Source organism: Anser brachyrhynchus, assembly GCF_964034855.1.
Source record: "Anser brachyrhynchus genome assembly, chromosome: 29".
NCBI lineage: Eukaryota > Metazoa > Chordata > Aves > Anseriformes > Anatidae > Anser > Anser brachyrhynchus.
In genome coordinates this window covers 265,357-288,218 of record NC_137722.1, presented here as the reverse complement: position 1 = coordinate 288,218, position 22,862 = coordinate 265,357, and the positions used below count along the sequence as shown (strand labels likewise).

General features: G+C 50.9%; 1 protein-coding gene across 1 annotated transcript; it reads left to right on the top strand.

Annotated features, from left to right (window-relative positions):
* The first annotated feature begins 4,667 nt into the window (after positions 1-4,667).
* Positions 4,668-22,807, top strand: FAIM2 (Fas apoptotic inhibitory molecule 2). The gene is made up of 12 exons (XM_080570677.1): positions 4,668-5,021; positions 6,598-6,778; positions 9,496-9,599; positions 9,782-9,846; positions 10,571-10,624; positions 12,996-13,046; positions 13,584-13,623; positions 14,339-14,376; positions 15,566-15,653; positions 16,187-16,282; positions 18,140-18,193; positions 20,028-22,807. The coding sequence occupies exons 1-12, from the start codon at positions 5,007-5,009 to the stop codon at positions 20,175-20,177; spliced, it is 936 nt and encodes a 311-aa protein (XP_080426803.1). The 5' UTR covers positions 4,668-5,006; the 3' UTR covers positions 20,178-22,807.
* Positions 22,808-22,862: the final 55 nt, after the last annotated feature.

Below are 22,862 nucleotides of genomic sequence, written 5' to 3'. Positions count from 1 at the left end.
AGGAGTCGGGTCTCGCTGGGGGAATCATTGTCATACACCAGCAATTGTGAAAAGCTCATGCAAAGAACACACACCAAGACTGCAAATATTCTAATTTAGGTCACTGCAGAGAGCAGGAGCCCCGGTCATGGGCGAGGACAGCCTGGTATAAGACGGTGCAAATACAGAAGAAATCAACAGTGCACATCTGAGATGCAGAAAAGCCATCAAAACTTCCCTTTTTCTCCATCTCTTCTCCTTGCTAATTGCTTGGGTCCCGGGTGTCAGGCTACTGCATCACCACAATGGCATGGATTGTTTGTTGTGTGGGCTCTTAAGAATTTAAATAAATAATTAAATCCTGTGCACACCCCTGGATTGTGTTATACAAAGTACCTTCATAATATTTTAAAGAAGAAACTGCACAGTGGCATGAAGGTGTCACTCCACACATCACCCAAACCTGTTCTCTTCCCCCACTCCCAGCATGGGCATACTTGTGCAATTGCTTTCGTTTAAAAGCATTTAATGCACATGATGGTGGTAAGAACATGTTCTTCTGGGAGTGATGAGTGAAATGCACTCCTGAACAGCTGAATGATTTAATCCCAGGGAGTGCCTCATCTTTATGTTTATGTATTTGGTTGGTCGGTGTATGTGCGCGTGTTGTTGTTACTCTCTGACGTGGTTTCTGGGTATCACAGATTTTGTTTCCGTTTATTTTTTAACCTCACCACTGTTCCCCATAATTCAATGAAATCACACACCAGCTCTGGAGGCGTTTTAAAAAAAAAAAACAGGGCAAGGTTTCTCCAAGCACCCAGACCCTGGCACTGTCTTAGCCCCACGGCATGTGCAAACAATTGCAGACAACTGAGACTCTTGATCAGATGGCCCCCAGCTGACATGCAGCTACTGCCCACCACTGCGTTTTGAGCCTGCTCTAATTGAAATACCCTTTCAAGGTGTGGAGTCCAGCCCCCCCAAGCAACCCCAATGCAGTTTTTGTTGTCTTAACCTCATGTCCTGAAAGAGAAGGAGTGGTCAGCTTGAAAGGAAGAGAATGGAAATTTGGTCTCCCTCTGCAGTTAATAATGAGTACTTCAAACTGCTCCAAGACTCCCACCTTTAAGGGTGGTGAATGTAAAACCTCACCCAATACCTTTGGGAGCATGAGAGGGGATCACCCCAGTACTGCTGAGTTTAAAAGCCAAGGGATAATTGTCCCCACTCATTCGCCACATAATCCACCCCTCTGGCCTGTGAATAAACCAAATGGAAAGTGGCAACTGACAGTCTATTATCTTGGGATTATTCTGGAAGCAGAATCAGTGGGAAGAAAACAGGATTCCTGTACGGCAGGCAAACAAAGGGAAAGAAATATTGGCAATTGCAAAACATAAATCCATTTTTGAGGGATGGGTAATAGCCCATCAAAGTAATAATGACCCCACAGTCCTCCTGAACAACCGAGTGGATTCACTGACCTGCTTGGCTTTAGCAAAAATGGAAGAAAAGCCCGACGAAGACAAATGCAGTTCATTAATAGAGTGGCTACAGATAAAATGAGAATGCTCCGGGGTTAAGGATCTTTCCACAGAAGTGGGCACTGACCAGAGAGCTCTGTAGTGACCTTATTTCCACCTGTGCTCAGTGCCCTACTTGCTGGACTCCTCACCAGGGCTTAATTTAACACATTTCACACAGCAGGTTGGATGCCTGTGATCAGGTACGACAGCTCTGCTGGCAGGGATTTCCTTCCAGGCAATGGAAAACTGATGGCAGAAAGTGGATGATGGAGAGCTGTTTTTTTTTATTTTTTTTAATTTTTTTTTAGCTGTACTTTTCATGCATGCCTGTTAGTCTCCCATCCAAGGACCAGACCTGGTGGCAGGATTTAGCATTAATAATCTGAGTATAATTCAGTAGCCTTGAAAGCGTGGAGTAAATTCCTGTTTTTCTGGGTCTTTTTGAAGTTTATGGCAGAACATTCATTGCCAGTGGGGCATATTCCCCCTTGGGGCATGTGGTAAACTTATTTGCAGAGGGCTCCTGGGCGTGCAGTTGTGTATGTTGTTGCAGCAGACCCCTTAATTATCTCATCAGGTTTTCTTTACCTTGTTTTTGATGTGATTGTGTGTTCAGCAAAGTTGTTTTAATCCCTGTGAAATCCCTTGTGGATTTGACAGGGTGTGGCCTTGACAGATGTACTTTTATTGTTATTATTGAGTATTAAGGGTGCATGTGTGCAGGCAAACAGCCGCCTTGCGTGGCCCAATGCTGAGCCAGACCAACGGATGGTTGGGGAGCTGCAGGGCGATGCTGAGGACACCGGATGGGTGCAGCGATGCTGTGCTCGAGCACCTGTGGCTCTCGCCTGTACTTTCCCTCCTAATGTGTCTATGAGATTGGGAAAGGAAGGTGACCTAGAGAAAATGACCATGGTAGGACTCCGGCATGTTTAAGAGCTTCCAGCATCAGCAGGAAAGCAAGGAACCAAGCTTGGATCAGCTTTTTTGATGGAGGAGGATGCTGAAGGACTTTGATTTTGTTGTTCTCAGCTGGGCAGTTGCCTCTGCTTTCTCCATGGCAGAGATGAGATGGTTCAAACCTTGCAGCCCACAGCTCTCCCAGCTTATTTTCCTGGCTGGGAAAAGGCATGCTGGTTTCCGAGAGCCCCGTGAAAGTAGTCCCTGTTGGTGCTGGATTTTATCTGGGGCTGGGCAGTGAGGAAGGACCAAGATACCCCCTGGAAGCTCAGGAGCTCTGGAGTGGGAATGGCCCTGATAGACAACAGGGTGCTGGGGGTGGGGTGGGGAGGGGAGTTGGTTTTATTTCCCTGCTGCTTTTAATTTAGAGGAGGCTGTTGTGGTAGGCAGTGCCATCTGTTTTTCTTTGCTGAGGGTTTTTCCTCTTCCAGACACAGTATTTTTGCTCTTTGAAGCATCCTCAGCCTGGGCTGGAGCCTGTGGGGTCCTGCGTTATCCCACCAAGCAATCTGGCTAGACTGGGGACTGTGGCTGGAGTGAATCCCTCTGGGGTTTGTAGGAAAATGGGTGTCCCCTTTCTCACTGTGATACCATGCGTCACATGGAGTTTCTGCTCCCAAGCCCTTGACCCCTTGGCTCATCCCGAGCGGGACGGCGACCAACGGCAATGGCACCGCGAGCTGAGCATCGCGCTGCTTCCTTGTGCTCGGCTGCATCAGCAAGAACCTGACCTGCTGGCTTGAGTTTCTCTCCCTCGCTTCTGACCTGCCCAGTTTTATGCCTCTGCTCAACCTCGAGGAGAATGAAAGCCCTTGAGGAGCTTGTGGTTAACAGGCACCTAATTGATTCTGAATAATCCTGACAAGTTTTTGCAGCCCTTGTGGTAATCGGCTCTCTTTCTGATTGAATAGCTTGGGCTAGGTCTGTATGGATGCCAGCTGTACATTGCTTGGCTGCATTCTTTCATTTCCAGCTCATGCTTTTCTTTTAACCCTTCCATTGCCTCTTTCTTTGCACAGGCTGTAAATTATGATATATACAAATATATATTATTTTTGAACCTCCTTGTAGGCAGCCTATTCTTCATCTTCTCTAGGAGTGCTTTTTAGGGAGCCTGAAATATGCCTGTGTGTGTGGCAGGGTACAAGGGTAACCCAATTTTTGTGCCTGCTTTATAGATTTGGCCGACAAATGCCAGATCTGATGCCTGCTCATGGAATGAAAAGCAGTAAAATAGCATAGTTCACTTGGGAGGGACGTGCAAATGACTTGGAGGGGCTGGGGAAGGACCGGGGGAGGATACAGCTCCTGGCACAGCTCCTGGTCTGGTGGGATCTCAGTACTGCCCCAAAGTGTGCTTTCATTTTGTGGGAACGTGGTGCAAGCCCGTTCTGCCAGCATCTCTCACCCATGGCAAGCCTGTCTGCGTCTGCCCATGTGTTCAGACAGGGTGTGCTCTGCATGTGCCATCTGCCCCGGGCAAACCTTCTGTCCGTGTGAAGCACTTCACTAAGTAAAGGGGGGATTTTGTTCTCTCCTGAGGCTGGGGGGAGCAAAGTGGGGGTGTCTCCATCTGCCCGTGCCCTCCAGGCTGTAACCCCCCCTCCCCACCCCTTCCAGGTACTGTCATGGGGGGCAAACCCCCATTCACTTGGTGCCCCTTACTTTTGGTGTGGAGACTCCCCATTCAGCTCCCTCCTTTGAGGATTCAGTACAGCAACAATATTGCTTCTGTGATGGGGGCTGTGTGGTGCTGGAGGTCTGCTCCCCGCCCCCCCAGGACACCTCCAAACCTTCCCTGTGACCCCCAGCTGGGGCTGCCTGGGAAGGACAATGCACGTGGGGCAAACAAGCCTCGTCCTCTCTATCCTGCTCTGTTCAAAGCCTGGAAAGGGTTGGGAAGGAAGCCAGGGCTGTGCACGATTCCTCCCTCCTGCTCTTGTGTTACAGAGCTCGGCTCAAGCCTCTCTGCCCTGGTGAAGCATCCAGCCCCCTGCAATAGCCCTCATTGCACTGTGTCCAGCTGCAGCAGGGCCCGATGGTTGATGCTGCCGCTCCCCAAACCACGGTCAGCTCTGAGATGCGGTGGTGGAGAGATGCTGCAGCAAAGCATCCTCTGCATCTCCCTCCCCTTTGCAATCCCAGCCCCGAGTTCAGCATCTCTGGGGCAGCTGCTTCCCACCCTGCAGCTGCCTCCCCAGTGCTGCGGTGTGCATCTTCCCCAGCGTGCATCCTCCCCTTCGCTGCTGGTGGCTGCTTGCCTCTGGTTTTGTCATTTTTAGCTGTTTCTTTCCCGGCTTCCCCCTGTGCTGCAGGCTGGGAATGGTACGGTCCTCCCTCCAGCTCCCGTTGCTCCGTGGATATTGCTAGAAGGTGAAGGCATCGGCGCACGCTGCGGAGGCTGCAGCGGCTGCAGCCAGCCCCGAGACACCTGGGAGAGGAGGCAGAAGGGACCCGGCGTGGAGGCTCGTGCTCAGCTACGGCCTTCTCCTTCTGCCAGCCTCACACAGGGGCTGCCTGCAATCTTAGCGAGGCACCATGACCCAGGGCAAGGTAGGTGGGAGGCCAGTGCTGGGCTGATGGGTCGTCATGCATGCATAATTGCTGCATGGCTGGGGGGGGTGAATGGGTTGGAGTGAGGGGGTTTAAGGGATAAAACAACTGCTATGGGGGGGGGGAGAGGGGGGCCGGGTACCAGTGAAAAGCCTGGTTTGGGGTGCACTGGTCCCTGTGGTGGTGAGTGTTTTGGCAGAGGAAGGGGATGGAGGTGATTATGGGGTTGGGGGCTGCTTTCCTGCTGCTGGATGTGGAGCTCAACCCTGCCATGGGAGCTGTGGCTCTTTCTTCCACCCATCCTGGATGCTGGGGACCTCTGTGGGGTTCTTGTGCTTTTCCATCCATGCTCCAGCACTTGGTACCTGCCTTTAGCACCTCGTGATCCGGGGAGCTGTGGGTTTTGGGGTGCCCCAATGCTCTGCTTCCTGGGAGAGGGGGGGCAATGCATCCTCTGCCAGCACAGTGCACCATTGCCATGACAACGAGGCTGGAGGCTGCCCGGATGCAGGCAGCCCTGGCCCTCCTGCATCTCTTTGCTCATCTCCAGGGTCTTGCGTGCTCTTGGCCACCACGTCCCTGAGGGCAGAGGAGGTGGCACGGTTATCCCGAAGCAGCTGGGTCAGCTCATGTGTGTCCTGGGATACTCTGAAGGGCTTGTTGCACCTTTTAAATTAAGACCTTTGTGCAGGGACTGTGCTGTCTGCCCCAGGGCTTGTTAGTCTGTCTACTTCATTTCGCACTTTTTGGGTCCTGTGACCCAGGGGGATGCTGTCCCTGATGCTCAGCTGGTACCTGCCTTGGCAGAAGGGACAGGGTACCAGGCTCATAGCTTATCCTGGGACAACAAAGATACTGCTAGAATGTTAAAGAGATAATGTTCCACGGAGAAGAAAGTTGTCAGATGTCCTGATATGGATTTCAACCCTGCCATGGGAGCTGTGGCCATTTCTCTTTGCTGGGACTTCGTAGTTTGACAATGTGGGGTCCCAAATCCCTTAGCTGCATCTTCAAATTGTGGACGGCAGAGTGGCTGAGCCTCTAGATGGGCAGAGAGGAACAAGTTGGTTGGCACTTTCTGGGGTCTTGGAGAAACTCCCCAAAATGTGGTTGTACGTGAAAATGAAGAAGCTGAGGTGGTGTGTGTGCGTTTTGTCTAGAAACTGAAAGTCTTTATTTTGAGGGGAAATTCAGAAACAAGTAGGCTGAAATACAAAAAATGAGTTGGATGCTTTCCAGTGTTACACTTGAGCCTGAGGCACACGGAGGGCTCTGGGCAAGGCTGCCTCTACCCTCAGACTTGCTTGGTTAGCTACAGTTTTTCATCCTCTTTGTCATGCTGAATGTTTTCTCATCTCTTCCTCAGTCAATCAGGGGATGCTTGTTCCTGGGGATGCGTAGATGGGTCCAGCACCAGGAGCTGCTGGGTCTCCTCCCTCTGGGTCCTGGGACCAAATGGAGGAGCCCCAGACCTCTGCCTATGCCTTTCTGGGTTCCCATTGCAGGGCTGTTTTTGTGCCATTTTATAGTCTAATGTCTCTCTTTCCCCCCCCCCCCCCCCCAAATTTCTGTGCAGCTGTCTGTGAACAACAAACCCCCCAACCCTGAGGGGCAAGGGGAGAAGAAGGACAATGCCACAGCTCCACCAGCCCCTCCAACCTACGAGGAGGCGACAGCAGGAGAGGGGATGAAGGCCAGCGCTTACCCTCCTCCCCCATCAGTCCCGCTCCACCCCAGCTGGGCTTACGTCGACCCCAGTAAGTCCTCCTGTGGCTGTACCCAGGGTGAGCCCCTTGCAAAGGGGGGAGAGGGATGCAAAGATTGCCCTGGGGCTTGTAAAGGAGAGAGGAGCCAGGGATGTGGCACCCACTGTGAGCCATGGTAGAGCTCACTGTAGAGTTATGTCTGTTAGCTATATATATGTAATTAAATAACAATAATAAAAAAGGCCAGATTGCCAAAGCACTAAACCATGCTGCCTTCCAGATATGGGACTAAACCCCTGTGCTTTGTCCCTTTCCAGTATGGGGATGGTGAAATCCTGGCTCCCAGCTTGCCGCACTGGGCAGTGCCAGCTCCCAGGGCTGGGGAGCGTCCTGGTGTGGTGCTCCCAGCGCTGCAGGCTGCAGTCCCCCCCCCCTTCCAGCTCCTGCTTCTTTCACAGAAGCTGCTGAACCGGCAGAATTGACATTGTGGCATCAGTGATGTCTGGCTGCTGCGGGCGGGTGTTTAGAGCCAGTGGAGGTTAAAACTCCGCTGGACTTGAAGGCTGAATTGTTCCAGCGTTGGTTTGCATGGCCACGAGTGTGACCCCTGGGCAAACAAGAAGCTTTTCTTCCCGGCTGCCACTTGCAGCCTCCGCTTGGGGCTGTGACAAGTGGACAAAGGTCCGGCTGTGCCCGATGCAGGGGAGCCAGGGGGCGCAGGATGTGGCGGCTGGCTGGAGGGAACGAGCACGCAGGGCTGCTGAGGGCAACTGCTCTGTCAGCACGGTTTTAGCTGCAGAGAGCACTGGATTTAAGGACTCCCAAGTCCTTTTGCTCTGCTCCATCCTCTTCCTCTGCTTTGCTTTGGCAGCTGCCCATTCCGGCCAGCAGGGACGGTCGCAGCTGCAAGGATGAAGAGGTTTAGGGAAGGGGCAAGAGCAAGCTGAACCCGCCTGAGATGTGTGTACCTGCATGGTCTGATGGTTTCACAGACTTTTTTCCATTCTTGCTTGCCTTTGGGGATCAGAAAGAGGGGGTAAATAACCTCGCAGCTTGCTGTAATAACCATCTGTGTCTTTCCACTGTCATGATGAATTACAATGAGTAAAGCCCAAATGGTTTAGGACGCTGGATTCTGGGTATCACAGAGACCTTGTTTAGGTGATGCATCAACTCTCAGCTGCACTGTGGGTTGCAGCTCCCACAGCAGGGGTCTGGAGGTGGGGGGACATGCCACGGGGCTCTGCCTAATGGCTTATATGAGACTGGAAGTAGCTGGAGAGAAGTGACGCATGTTTTGGGTTGCATCCTTGAGTCGCTAGCTGGGGACACGCTGTCTTGCTGCCTGAAACAGGGTCATGGGTGGGAGATGACTGGTGCTAGGGACACTTTCCAGGGAGGAGGAAAACCCTCCGTTCCTCTCAGGCATTTAGATCTTTAATTTGGTGTTTAGGTGCCTTGATTGCTTTGAAGCAGGAGGCACTGAAGTGCCCTGGGGACATGGGCCTCAGGTGCTCTTGGCCACGCAGACGATGACAGATCTTGCAGAAATGAGGATGCATGGCAGGAGTGCATCCCTGCTGGGGCACAGAAGACGGCACGAGAGATTTATTAGGCACAAAAGGAGCATGAAGGATTCATTTCCTGCCAGTGGCATCCTTAGATCCAGCTTCTACAATAAGAGCAAGCAGCCTTTGACCTGTAAAATAGAAGAAATTTAGGACCAGGGCCTTGAATTTGGCTATGCTGGTGTCTGCAAGCCTGTCTTTGGTTTGCGTGGGCTTTGCTTCCATCTGCCCAAAGGATCCGAGTATCACTGAGCTATAAAGCTTTGAGGAGGAGAGACATCTGTCAAACAGGCAGGGACATGAACGTATAGCTGGTGTAATCACATAAGCCTTGTTTCTATAGGAAACCCAGCTAGAAGACTTAGTAACACAGGTGGGGGGATTTGCAAGAGAAGTAACGCAGGGGAACGATGTGCTAAGATCATTCAGATCTTATCATCAGATGTGGTTTCAGTATTTCATTTTTTTTCTTAAGCATGAGGTTCAGGAGTGGGAGAAGGCTGCAAGAAACTCCAGCAACAAGAGCTTGTATCACAGAGCCCTCAGCAAAGCAGAGATGGGCTGTGTGGTGCAGCGGTTTCGGGGGAAGGTACCCCCGGCAGCTGCATTGGAGTTCTTTCCCCTTGCTTAGGCTTGCTCACAAACTGGTCTGACTGTGTGCACAGAAACTGGATTCAGGGATGGCCCTTCTGAAAAAGCTGTCTGAAATGAGCTTCTCCCAGAGAAGAGGACACGCTCTTGACATTAAAAATGATGCAGACACAACCTAAGCTCAGGCAATTACGGAGCAGCGAGGGAATCCTCCTGCTCCGGAGCTCCTGATGGGAATGACTGCGGTGCTGAGTCACAGCTCCTCTTGGGGATGTTTTAATGTTCTGTGAAAGGTGAATGAGGAGATGGTACAAGACCTCTAATTGTCGTTAAAGAATTGCTGTTATTGTAGACAGGAAAAAACCCTGGCATCCTTGTTGTGTTGGGGCTTGCAGAAGTATTTTTCCCCTTTTTGTTCTTGAAGATGCTCCTAGTATGATACAGGAATGAGAAGGGAGTGGAGCACATCCCAGCATACCTCATTTTCATGGTGCAATAAGAAAAAACTAAAATTTGGGCCTCCTGAACTGTAATTGATCACCGGGGTCAAATTATTGCGGCTTGGGAGGGAGCGAGGCGATGGGAGCTGACCTCTGGCTTCTGCTTCAGGCACAAGCCCCAGCTATGGCAGCGGTGGGTACCCCGGGGACACGGAGATGCTCACGACCTTCAGCTGGGATGACAGGAATGTGCGCAGGGTGTTCATCAGGAAGGTAAGGGGCAAGAGCCGTGTCTCTCCAGGCTCAACCTCCTCCTGCAAAGGCAGGAGAGCAGCCCCGGCCTCCCAGAGGAACCTGGCTGCCCTGGCTTGGGCTCCCCTGGACCACGGAGCTGCTCTGAGTTGGGTGGGCAGTGGGGAGCCTGCGGCTCGCCCACGGGCTGCTTCTCGTTCCAGGTTTATGCCATCCTGATGGTCCAGCTCTTGGTGACTCTTGTTATTGTGGCTTTCTTCACCTTCTGGTAAGTCTCCCGTAGCTGTAATGCTTGCTTTGTCCTATGCATGATCTGCTCCTGTACGACCCATTACACAGGGGTATTTTCTGTTCTGTAGGTACGTGAATTATTTCAGGTACTTCAACATAAAAACAAGACTGAGGGGTCCCTGGGAGGTCCTTCTGCTATCTCCTCTGAATGTCCCCTGAACAGTGCATCATCCCTTCTGGGTGCCATCCCCAGCAGAGAGACCCGAGCTGCTTGCCCTTGCATTTAACTGCTGCTTCAGCCGTGCCCTGTATCTTTTTTTCTTTCGGGAGTTATCGATGCCATCAGAGCCCCAGCTACAGGGACTGGGTTACCTGCCCTCGCAGAAGCAGATACCCCACGTTCGCACAGCTAGCTCAGGTGCCTGAGCATTTTGGGCATGTGCAGCTCACGTTGCCTCCGGAATAAATAATGAATCACTGTCAGCCCGAGGTGCTGACCTCTTTAATCGCTTCTCGGAGAAAGCAGCAGCCACGCCGCGAGCAAGTCCAACGGTGTCACCGATAACAGCAGGGCTGTCCTGCCAACTTGACAGCTGGAATTTCTTTCCAGCTGGCTGGTCTGCTGGGTAGAGTCCTCTGTGTTTTTGCACATATTCCCACTCTGTGTCACCCCGTGCACATTCCCAGGTTTAATTTAGCAGCAACCTGTAAAGTGATTGGCATTTTAATGCTCTGCTCAGTGTCCCTTTTCTGTCTTGCAGCGAACCGGTCAAGGGGTACATTCAGACACATTCTGCTTGGTACTGGGCTTCCTAGTGAGTATCTCTGTCTTCTCCTCTGGCCATGCATGCTCTGAACAGCTCTGGATGTGGCTGTAGTGATGCAGAAACACTTTCCAAACACTTTTGTATCTTGCATTTGAGAAGTTGCTCCAATATGTGTGCAGGGGAAGCCAGGGAAATTCATGGATATTTTTGAGGTGAGAACAGAAAAAGAAAACTTCACTTAAAAGAGTCTGAGACATGACATGCGCTGGATACCTCCAAATAATTCCCAAAAGAGGGCTTGTTGCTCTACGAACCAAGGTCAAAATAAATGTATGAGTATTGCTTGCAGAGCAAACTGGGTAAAATGGAGGATCTTCCAGGTAAGCTCTGCAGAAACCCAGATGTGAGAGCTGAAAATACACAGTGGGTACCTGTGGGCTTAATTTTGCATGCTCCCATGGAAAGCAAGGAGGTTGCCTGGGTTTGTATCCCATGTCTTGATAAGCAACAGATGAAGAAGGATGTGGGCAGTGTTGGGGTGGGTGCATTTAGAGATACCAGGGTGACTCTGGCCCTGTCTCCATCGGGGCTGTCATGCCAGGCTCATCATCGGGGAGCAGCCTTTGGGGCCCAGAATTTGGGATTCCATTCATTAGGCCAGCCTGGTCTGAACGGTCAGAGAGGAGGTAGCTAGGCTGCACCTCCGTGTGCTAATATATTTGCAGTTGTGCTGTTTTCTGGATGCTGCTTGGGTTAGTGCTGCTAATTAAGCAGGCAGAGAGCACGATGCAATTGCTTGTGAATGAGGTTCTGCGAACCTGGCTTTAATTAGTTCACACCCAAATCACGAAATGTGTCCAGGCCCGGAGATGAGACACCAGCTTATATAACTTAGAAAAAAAGACTTAAAATAGCAATAATAGAAGGCAACTGGCACCGGCATGCTTCTTTGACCTTAAAAGAAAATAATTTGCTCATCCTTGGCCAATTGGTAGATTGGAGAAGCAGTGCTGCCTTGCAGGGAGACAAGACCAAGGTCTATGCTTTTACCTTTGGGCTCATCTCTTGCTGCTTTCTGGCCAGTTAGCATTTACTTCTTCCTATCCTTCAGCAGGAGCAATATTGTCTTGGTCCAGCTGGGGACAGGTTCTGTACTTGAGGGACTCAAATTCTGTCTGTCCCTTTCAGCAAGTCAACCCTTCCCTCCGTCCCCAGTGTCTCCAGTTGCTTTCCCTGGTCTGGGTCTGGGTCTCCTTTGTGCAGAGACCTGACATCTCCGTCTACACCTCTGAATTAAAAGTGGGTGCCTTAGGGCTGCTCGGTGATGGCTCAGGGAGAATAAAGCAAGAGCAGATGTTCGTAGTGAGTGCAAAGGAGATGGATAACTGCAGCAGCTCTCTTTGCTCCCTACTTGCTAGCTTTCCATCTGTTGAGCTGTGCCCACTCCAGCTTTCCTGTTTCCCTGTGGGAGAGCAATGCTCAGGTTTATCTTTGGTGCATTTATCATGGCCCGTGGGTTTTGCCGTCATGTTCATTTATTAGACCTAAGGTGACTGGCTATCGTGCTGCCATCGGCATGCTTGGAAGCTGCTCTCCCCCCCCCAGGCACAAGGGTGAAAGTAGGTGAGCAGGTTCCCACTGCGCCGAACCCCATCAGCAGTGTGGAAAAACACCCGGGCTGCGTGACGGCCGGGGCAGGGGGAGACCATCCCTCAACTCTGGGATTTTTGCTTTGCTGAAGGGTCAAGTCATGTGAGATAAATAACTCGTAGGTGACCTGGGGATGGCATGTGCAGCACATTAGGCTTGGGTCTGTGAGCTTCAGTGTCCTCAGAGGATCCTTCTGGTGAGCTCTTCCTCCAGGGCTGGTGTGGTGGCACGGAACAAATCCATTCTCCAACCTGACCTTCCCCCTGACCTTAGGCAAGCCACTTAAACAAAGATTCATGGGGCTGGTGGAAGGGCTGCTGAAATCCCAGCAGGATTCCTCGAGCCCACCAAGCCAGCTGGGATGCCAGTGATGATGACAAAGAGGGGCAGAGCCGAGCCACCTCCAGTCAAGGGACTCACGCAGCGAGGAGTCGTCAACAACAAATGCCTTTGGCTGTTCCATCTACCCTGGCCCTGAATGCTACCCTTGCTCTGCTCCAAAACTGTCCTTCAGGTTCTCCAAGGGTGGTTGTACTGTCCCACCTTAGGGACTGCCATAGGCACAGCAGGCAGCTTTGGGCAGAAAATGAATTCAGCAAGAGGCTGTTGCTGCCTCGATTCCTACCCAGCCTTGACCTCTGGCACAGTGCTTGCATTTAGGCAGTGCAACAGAGCACTAAGGCTTGTCACCTGGAGACTTCCCTCCTGCTTCAATAAACAATGCTTATGTCTTCATCCCTAATATGCTTTTTTTTTTTTCTCTTTGTAGTGCTGTTTTCTTTGTGACCTACTTGATTCTTGCTTGCTGCTCTGGACCCAGGTAAAATATTTTCTTTTTGGATTTAAAACAGCCCGATGAAGTGAAGGATGAATGCTCTCGTCTTGCTGCAAACATGACCAACATCATTGCAGAGAGGGGATGGGGTTGTGCTGGGGCAATGATGCAGGGCCGGAGGTGGCAGCTGTACTTCCAGGCCTGATGCAGTTGGGAGTTGCTGCAACGCTGCACTAAAAACTGAAGTCAAATTGAGGATGGAAAGGTAGATGTGTTGCAGCCCAAACTGCACTGCTGCATTGCTCCAAATGTTCGTTGTTAAATACCTCAGGGAATGGTCGTCTTTGCTTTTCCTGGCTGCTTTGCTGCAATCTCATGGGGGCATTTGCCCTCTTGGCCTCAGAGCACCCCGAATGCTCTCTCATTCCCAGCGGGATGACTGTCCCCTTGCACCACCCCTGCCATTTGCTGCACAGGCCATTAATTACGTGGCACATCTTATGCAACCTGTTGTGGAGCGCCGCTGACTACCGCTGCCCTCTGCATCGCAGGGCTGACCAGCCCCTGTTTATTCACTTGCAGGAGGTATTTCCCATGGAATCTGATCCTGCTGAGCATCTTTGTAAGTAGCACATCTGGACAATGTCGGCCCTGCCCCTCCAACCAGTGCGGGTTTCACAATGGCTTTAGGCAGGAGAGAAAAGAATCTGGGCTCTGAATTCCTGTAGAAAGCAGGAATTTAATCCTCCACTTGCCCTGCACTTGGGCTGAGGAGCTGTAATTGAACTAAAATGTGATAAGCAGGAAAGAAGGGAGCCTCTGTTTAAACCCTTCTTCACTGAGAGGGTGGTCGCACACTGGAACAGGCTCCCCAGTGAAGCAGTCACTGCACCAAGCCTGTCGGAGTTAAAGAAGCGTTTGGACTGTGCTCTTAGTCACATGGTCTGAAATTTGGGGTAGACCTGTGTGGTGCCAGGAGTTGGACTCGATGATCCTTACGGGTCCCTTCCAACTCAGGATATTCTGTGATAAAACAAAAGGCCTGCAGAGGCTGTGGGAGCTGGGGTAGGGTGCTGGAGGCCTGTGCAGGAGGGTGGAAGGATGGGGAAGGTGGGACTGCTCCCAGTGCTGAGAAGCTGCCCTCATTTTAACCTGTCCTGTGGACATTCATCACTGGAGTCTTAGAAACTATGTGACAATTGCTTCTCCTGGGCATCAGTTTGAGGTTTCACTACCCTTGTAGTTATCATTGTTCCTGCAATTGAGATGTTTTATCTGCTGAGTCTCTCTTCCTGGGACATGAACGCAAGAATAACGTGGCTCTCTTTCCCCCCCAGACCCTCTCCATGGCTTATCTCACTGGGATGCTTTCCAGGTAGGCTGAGCACATGGTCCCTGGAGGTTTTCTGGTCCTATGTCCTGGGCTTTTCTGTGGGAAAACTGCCTGGTTTCTGAAATAAAAGGACCACTTGATTTCTTTGGAGCTGTTCTGGTAGCCACTTAAAGTAACCACCTTCCCTCTTAAAAACACTTTTTAAAGAACCTCTCTGAGAGGCATGGTGCCACCCCTTCTCTGTCACCACTGGAGTAGAACAGGGTAGTTCTTGGCTGTGCTGAGCCTTGTAGGAGAGCACTAGAGAGCCAGGGACAAGGCAGTGCCTGCACAGATGGCCGTAGGGGACTGCCATAGACTGATCTCACCCCTCCTGACAAGCAGCGCCCTACCAGATGGGGCCGGAGTGACACAAGGAGCTTATTTTCCAGCAGTTTCATTCTATTTTGTAGTCTCCAGCTTGCTCCCTTTTGCTTGTTTTTACTGTTACAATCTGCTCACAAGATCAGCCCTGGTTCACGTGGGTCCCTGGTGATGAGGCAGACGAGCCAGTGGGTGTTGATGGATGTGTGCAGGGCACAAAGAAAGTGGTGGCTTCAGCAGCTCAGGGAAAATACCAGTGATATCGCTCTCCAGTCAAATCAAAGGGAAGAGTGGGGGGCTGGCTCTTGGGGCTGAGCCTAGTGCTGTAACCAAAGTCAGCGGGCAGACATACAAATATTTGTATATGTAAGCTTATCGTCTTTCTGCCTGTTCAAATCCTGCCCTGCAGATTTCCAAAACTCAACCCCCCCTGTTACAAGCATAGCCACAGAGTAACAGTGGCTACAGCCTTCTGATTTCTCATTGTGCTGCAATGACATTTGTCACACTATTTTTATTACCTCCCAGTTTGAATCCTCCCCTTCTCCATCTGTCCATGGACAGAGAGATTTTTATAGCAAGCTCTCATCTTAGCTACTCATGAGTTCCCAGGAGGAATAGAGGTGCCCTCCTGCCTACCCTATTCTATTTAAAGCAGGAGGAAAACCCATCTAGTGTTTTTTGGGTGTTTTCTCTCTCTCCTTCCCTTTTGACACTTAGAACGATCGTTGATAAGGTCATTGCTGCTTCTGCCCCAAGGACTCACGCTTTTCCTGTACACCCCCAATGAGCTTCTGCCTGTCTTGATCTCTCCTCCCATCCATCCCTTGGAAACCCTAGAAAAGTGGCTCTGCTGTTAATTTTGCAGTTATTACAATACCAAGTCGGTCCTTCTGTGTCTGGGGATCACAGCCCTGGTGTGTCTGTCTGTCACCATCTTCAGCTTCCAGACCAAGGTCAGTCTGTGCCGCTCAGTCCCTCTGGGAGAGGCAGTAAATGGGGTCAGGCAGGGCGAAGGGGCAGATCTGTGGGGCTCTGGATGCAGGAGTGATCTGAGGGATGCTGGGGTGCAAATTGAAGGTTATGCAGATGCCATAGCAAGGGATATATTGGGGCATAGATGGGGTGAGAAGATGCTAATGTATGGGGTAAGTTGTGAGTGGGTGGGTTTTTTGGTTTGTTTTTTAGGAGTAGGCTCGGATACATGAAGGCACTAACATAAATGTGCATGAAGGGCTTTTGGATATCAGGGATGAGATGGGTACAGAATTTGTGCCCATGGCAATAAAGGGGGTGTGGTGAGTGTTTGGCTCTGCCACAGGGATGGGAGCTGGGCTACAGGACCTGAGATGCAGATGGAGGAATTGCCATCTAACAACAAGATGGGTGCAATGCTGGGGAGTCCCTCCCTGCAGGTGTGGGGGGGCTCCCCCTCACTGCCTCTGCAGGGCCCCCTGCCCTTGTAACGCAGTGCTCTTTGCCTCTGCAGTTTGACTTCACCTCCTACCAGGGTGTCCTCTTTGTGATGCTCATGGTGCTCTTCTTCGGTGGCATCATTCTGGCTGTGATACTGCCCTACCAATACGTGAGTAACAACCCGCGTCCCTCCTTCCTCACCCAGTCCCCATCAGCACAAAGCAGGCAAGCTCCAGGGCTCGTCTTCAGAGGGGCGTCCTGAAATGTGCAGAAACACCAGCAGAAATGAAAAGCCAGGTGGCTGTTGCCTGCCCGTTGTACAATCAGATATCAGGCTGTAGGACAGCACTGGCCTGGGGCTTGAGGAAGTTTGCTTCTGTTCCTGCAGCTGTGGAGTGACCCCAAAGCAGCTTGCACCACCTGCTTGTGCCTCAGTTTCCCCTCCACTAAAACCAGGGTGGTGAGCTGGCTGAAGTGTTGTCCTGCCCTGAATTTGGGCTAAGAGCCCTGCTTTGTTTGGGGCAGGCCTTGGCCTCTGGACAAGTGCAGCAGTGAGCCTGTCTGGTCAGGCTTGGCTGTAGCCATGCTACCGTGAGGCACAGTTCTGCGATGTTTAAATCTTGAGGCTCAAATTTTTTTGACAGAAATAAGCCTTTCTGGGGGGTGATTGAGACCCCAGGAAGAAGTCCAGAGCATGACAACCACCTTGTTGCTCCTCCAGCTGCTGCCAGTCCCTCTTGCATGTGTCCAGCCCCTTCCTTTGGCCTCCCATGCCAGCCCTCTGCATCCCTGCTCTTGGCTTGAACCTGGTGTTGTCTGTGTCCAAGCAAAACCCTGGAGCTACTTGTGACCACGCCTGATAGAGGGTTTGGTGTGGCAGCATGGAGCATCTGGTCTCCATCCAAGAGTCTCATTAGGTGAGTCGTCATTCAGGCAAGAGCCTGACAGACTCTGGAAGAGATCCTGATGAAAGAGGGAAGGTGTGTGGGGCTGTGGGGCCACCATTAATCACCCCGAATGCCTGCTTGTACTGGTGACAGCAGCACCTGGCTTTGATCACGGCAACCTTTAAGTGCCCTCCAAACCCTTCACACCTCACCTGGCTCCTCTGGGGACTTGAGTCATAATCAGTGGGCCAGACCTGCAGGAGATGCTCCTGCTGGTACCAGCCCTGGAGTTGACCTGATGATGCACAAATACATGAGCTGGTGCTTCCAAAACCAGAAGCTTGGTTTTGGGTTGTCTTGGCTTGGCATCCATCTCCCCTCTTCTGCAGACGTGCGCGTAAACCAGGTGGTGGTGCCAAGCTGCTGCCATTAAACTGTTGAGACAACTGCTCTTTATCTTGCAGCCTGTCAAGATAAGCATAGCTTGAGGCAGCTTGTAATGAGCTTGTCTATCTCGGGAGGCAGGCTGCGATCTCGGGGCTGAATCAGCCATCCATGTGGGCAACTTCTCTTGGAATGTAAGCAACATCTCCGTTAGCGCTGTAGGTTACTGTGCCACAGCAAGCAAGGGCTGGGATTTGGTCTTAATTTCAGTGAATTTCCTGCTGTGACTCCAACAGATGAACACACTTCAGCTTTAATTAACATGCAAAACTTCGTCTGGCTCTTGGAAGCAATTGGTGTTTCTTCCAGTGGGATCAGCTTGGCTGGATAAATAAACACCTTCTAGGGCTGCTGCAAAATGCATTTCCATCAGGGCTGTGCTGAGAGGTTTCCACAGAGACTGCAGCTGTGTTGAAGTAGGCTATTCAGAAACACGAGCACCTGGTCTGGAAGCATATGAGCCAAATAGACATAAAGACCAAAGTGAGAGAGGAAACTGAGGCACAGCAACCTATCTTTCCCACAAAAATGACAACAATAGAAACTGGATTGGAACTGGAAGTGATGCAAATTCTGGGCTATTAGAGCACTTTTCCTAACTTGTATCCTCCACGTGAGAGCTAAGCTCTCTTCTGTGTCAAGTCCTAACTAACTAGTACACTTGCAGGCACTGACCGATGGATTTGTTTCTCTAGGTCCCCTGGCTCCATGCCATCTATGCTCTGCTTGGTGCCATTATCTTTACTATGGTAAGTGTGGTGCTGGTCACAGGGCCTGGGATTGTACTGGAAGGAAAAGTAAGCAAGTAAATGTGGAATAAATGCTTCTTGCCTTGAAGGGTGCCTAGGGAAGGGAGAAGAGTGAGTTTCAGGATTGCAGAGCTCCACATCCTCCAGTGGCTCATGAATAGCAATTACTGCAGTGACCTCAGCCTTGTCCTGGGAAGGTGCTGGTGTACGTGATGGTGCTGGTGCTGAGCATGGTGCGATTGGCAAACCCATGCTGTAAGCGCAATACTAGGTGTGAGCAGCAGAAAGTATTGTAGGGGCAGGGCAAAAGGCAGTTCCGCAGTGGGAGCAGAGACTAAGCTCTGACACAGCAATAGGAGCCAGACTGCAGTGCTCAAAGGGAGCTCAAGGATGAAATGAGGCAGCAAAAGTGAGCAAAGTCAAGGCAGGACTGGCTGGGTGGCAGTGGGTATGAACTTCCATAACAAATGGAGGTATTAGACAACAGTCAGAGACCACGGTCTGGGATTAAGGGGCATTAGGAAGGTTCACTGCAGGCAGGAAAAGCCCTGAAACAGGGCAGCTCCTCGAACTGAAGTTGAAAAGGTTTCATTCATTCTTCCATCTGCTCCCTGGCTCTCCCTCCTGTGAGCCTTTTCCCGGAGCATGTCCGGGCAGTGCTGTGCTTGCCATTCTGGTGTGGGCATTGTTTGGGAAGATGCTTGGCATTGCCTTGAAGTGGGGGTCAGGAGAAGGGCTGCCTTGGGGTTCAAGGCGGTGCGCATTGGACATGCAGTGAATAAGAACAGTTGAGCAATTTTATTTATTAGCTAATAAAGTCATTTCAAGTGAGCTTGGGTATTTCTTCTGTGATTCATGATTAAAGACTCTTCTGTAAAACACAAGGAGGCTAAACATCTTATTACCCTATAACCTTCTGTCAGAAACACAGCTGGTGGAGTGAACTGTGCCAGGCTCCAGCTCAGCCTGACCATGTCTTGGGAGATCAGTTGTTGGTTGTGGCTGGGGAGGGCAGGGGTGCCAGCTGACCCCCAGCTGTGGCAGAGATGCCCTGCCACAGCCCTGAAGAGCTCCGTGACAAGGCGTCCATCTCAGGCTGGGTTGACCACAGAGTAGAGGTGAGTTGGAGATGATGATGTGTTTGAAGTCATGCAGCAAGGTCCAGGTTTTCTTGCAGCTGGACCACCACCTTGTTTCACAGCCCATGTTTCCTCCTCCAAGTGCTGTGTCCCTGCAGGCAGGCTTTATGGGTACAATCTGCCCTGTAGTCAGGTGTGATTGCAGCTCAGGGAGGTGTTAGTTCCCCTCTGGGTCTGGCTATCTCTGCTGGTGGCTCTGCAGACCTTAGTGCTGCCCAGGACCTGGGGTTTCCTGCTCTCTTTATTGGTCTGGTGGTGCTGCTGCAATGTCGTGTTGGGCTCCGGAAATATCATTACCTGGCAGGTGTTTGTGAGTCGGGGAAACGGTGGGAATAGCAAGTCCTAGGGACTGGCTGAGGTGGAACAGGCAGGAGTGCTCCTGAGCTGACCTTGGGGACACAGTTGGCATGGATCAAGCAAAGTCTTGGGAATCACCTTGAAGGAAGCAGGCCTGGAATAATAGTTAAGCTCAGGGTTTGACTATCAGAGTGAAATGAAAGAAAGGGAAAGTTGCAACTAAATCAGTGCATTGTTCAGAGCTTTTAAACAGCAGTTATGTCCCATAAAGAGTGGCAGTGCTCTTGTTGAGGGTATAGTGAAGCAACTGGGAGAACTCCTTATAGCAAAGCACTTTTTGCTTCCCTGTGCCAAATCTGCTTCTGACTGTCACTTGGTTTTCTCCTCTTTCTTCACAGTTCCTGGCTTTTGATACCCAGATGCTGATGGGGAATCGTCGGTACTCACTGAGTCCAGAAGAATACATCTTTGGAGCTCTCAATATCTACCTGGACATCATCTACATCTTCTCCTTCTTCCTCCAGTTCTTTGGCTCCAGCCAGGAGTGAGTGCAGCAAGGCAGTATCTTCTCTTTGCTGGCAAGATGCAGATGTTTAAAAAAAATATTAAAAGCAAAAGAGGGTTTAAAAACAAAACCAACAACAAACCACCCTTTCTGGCACACTAGCAGGCTCCATTCTATCAGCCGAGCAAAGCCCCTGGGTTCCTTTATGCAGCTTGTATATATGCTGTTAAGCCTTTGTGACCCAGACAGCAAAGCAGGGCTTAAGTGTTATGTCTGTCCTGCTCCCTCCACTCCTACTGAGATCAAACCAGACCAGAGACTGGGAGGCATGAGACCAGGATCTTCTCTTCCCCAGAGGCTGTCAGAGTTGCCTGTGTCCTGCACATCATGGGATGCTGAATTGCTGTGAACAGCTCTGCAAAGGGAAAATAATATTGAGGGAGGAGAGGCAGGGAATTTTGCTAGGATGCTGGCAGAAAAACCACCTGAAGGAAGGGAAGAGGCTAGGGGACCCCTGTTTCTCACCTGCGTTCATTCAGAGCCTCACGGCCTTTGCAGAAAAATGTTCCAAATAGTGCCTGCTTTTAGAAAGGCAGTGCATGGGAGCACATAGTCTGGGTGTCCCAGCAATCAGTCCTTCAGGCGCAAGGGAACCTGTTGTTCAGGATGTTCAGCCTTTTTCAGGACATTCCTAATGTCCTGCAGAAATAATTCTTCTGCATCCTTTGCAGCTGGCTGTGGGGCTGAGGTTGCACTTTCTTTCCTTCCCAGAGTGGGTCAGCAGGATCACTGGCTGTGGGCTCACCTCCCCAGCCCAGGAGATGTGTATGTCCTTGTCCTGAATTGTGGCTCTTCACCTGGGAGGGTTGGGATCCCACGTGAGGATTATTGGCAGGGAATGGCAGAGAACAGAGGAAAGAGGCTGAGTGTCAGAGCCCATGCAGGGCTAGGCACATCCTGATGTGGGAAATGGGCGGCTGAGATCCTGTGATCCATCCTAAGGATCTGATGCCTTCACAAGCGTCTTGGTTGCTAGAGATTAATGGTCTTAAGTGGTTATTACCCAGAGACTGAGGCCAGGGTGCGTGCTTGTTGCTCAAAATGGGCACGTCTTTGTAGCAAACACCAGTGTCGCCTCTTCCTCTTGCTCTAGCCATTTTCTGGCTTTGCTCCTCCAAACAGGGATGTCAAGGAAGGCAGTGGATGCCTCAGAGCGCGCAGGTAACTTTCCATCTTCCCCTTGCTCACATTCCCCTGTTTGGGGATTAGCTGGCTAATTTCTAACTGTAAAGCTCCAGGTGGAGATAAGAGGCCTTTTGCTCTTATTTAGAAAGCGATCCTTCCTGCTGATAGAAACCCGTATCTTCAATCTCCCTGGAATGCCGGCGCAAGTGCGTCACTGAGCTGCCTCTAGCAATCCCCGCCTGTTAGAGAAAGGCTATGCCAAAATGCTCTGTACTGCACATTCCTCCTCTGCTGCTGCCCTGGCTGTTACCCCTCACATGTTGCATCCTCCCGCTGCACGTGCTCAATGCCCTGAGCTGGGCAGAGGAAAAGGAAAGTTACTGTGCAAAGAATAAATAAAACATGCTTCAACCCCTCAGCGGCTACGCTGACCTTGTCTGTGACACAGGAGCAGAACTGATGCCTTCTGCCTCCCCACTTAAAAAAAAATAATAAAAATTTAGGGATAAAGAAGACTACTAGGATGTCATTAAGTTCATGACGCCCTGTTTTCTGCAGTGCAGCATGGAGGCAAAATAAATGCTTTGGGTTGCTGAGCAGGCAGAATTGGGATTAGGGCAGTATGGGAGATGCACTGAAAATTTACAAAATTTGAGTTTAGAGAGGGTTTTTTCTCACTTGAACCCATGTAGGCAGTTCCAAAATACCTTAGCAGACTGGCTATGGAGCCTCTTTTGCTCTCAGCAAAAGGTCTGTAGGTATTTCTGCTTTCCAGCTTTTGAGGAAGGATTATGGCATTATGCAAAGAGTTCTGACGGAAGTATTCCTAAAACTCCTCCAAAGGAGAATAATCCAGGCCAGAGCTCTGCAGACCCATTTCTGCACTGGGACTTCTCCAACCTGGCCCCGCACACCTTGGACTTCTGCATGAGAACACAGATCTGCAGCCCACTCTGGATCTCTTACTCTTTTTCTTTTTGGTGTGGAGTAAACTCTGCTGCTGCCTGAGCTGCTGCTACCTCCTGGCTTTCTGCTTCCACATGGGAAAAGCTTGCATGGCACCTGCTGCATCTCCAGGCCACCCAAGCGGGGATGGCTTGCTGCCCTCATGAGACCCTCTGCAGGGCTCCCTTCTTGCATGTGTCCTGGTTCCTCTTCTGTGCTGAACCCGTGGCTCACAGCCCATCCATGCCAGGCCCACTGAGAGCACTCAGATTGAAGGTGGAAGTCCCCATGGGGCTAATGCAGGATTAGGGGTGAGACATAGCCATAGGCAGGTTTCTCCTGGGTTCCCTGACCTGCTGTGCAGGGGAGGTGCAGGGCTGCTTCACTTCCTCCATGTCGATGACCCTTATCTGAGGTCTGCATCATCCAGACCCCAGCTCTGTAACCCCGTGATCCTTTTGTCCAGCCATTCTTATGATTTCATTGTAAATAGGATTTTGTATTTTCTCTGAACATTGCTAATAAATTGTTGCAAAACTGTTAGTGCTGTTGTGAGGTCTCCTTACTGAAGGAAGGTCTGTTTGCACAGCTAGTGCTT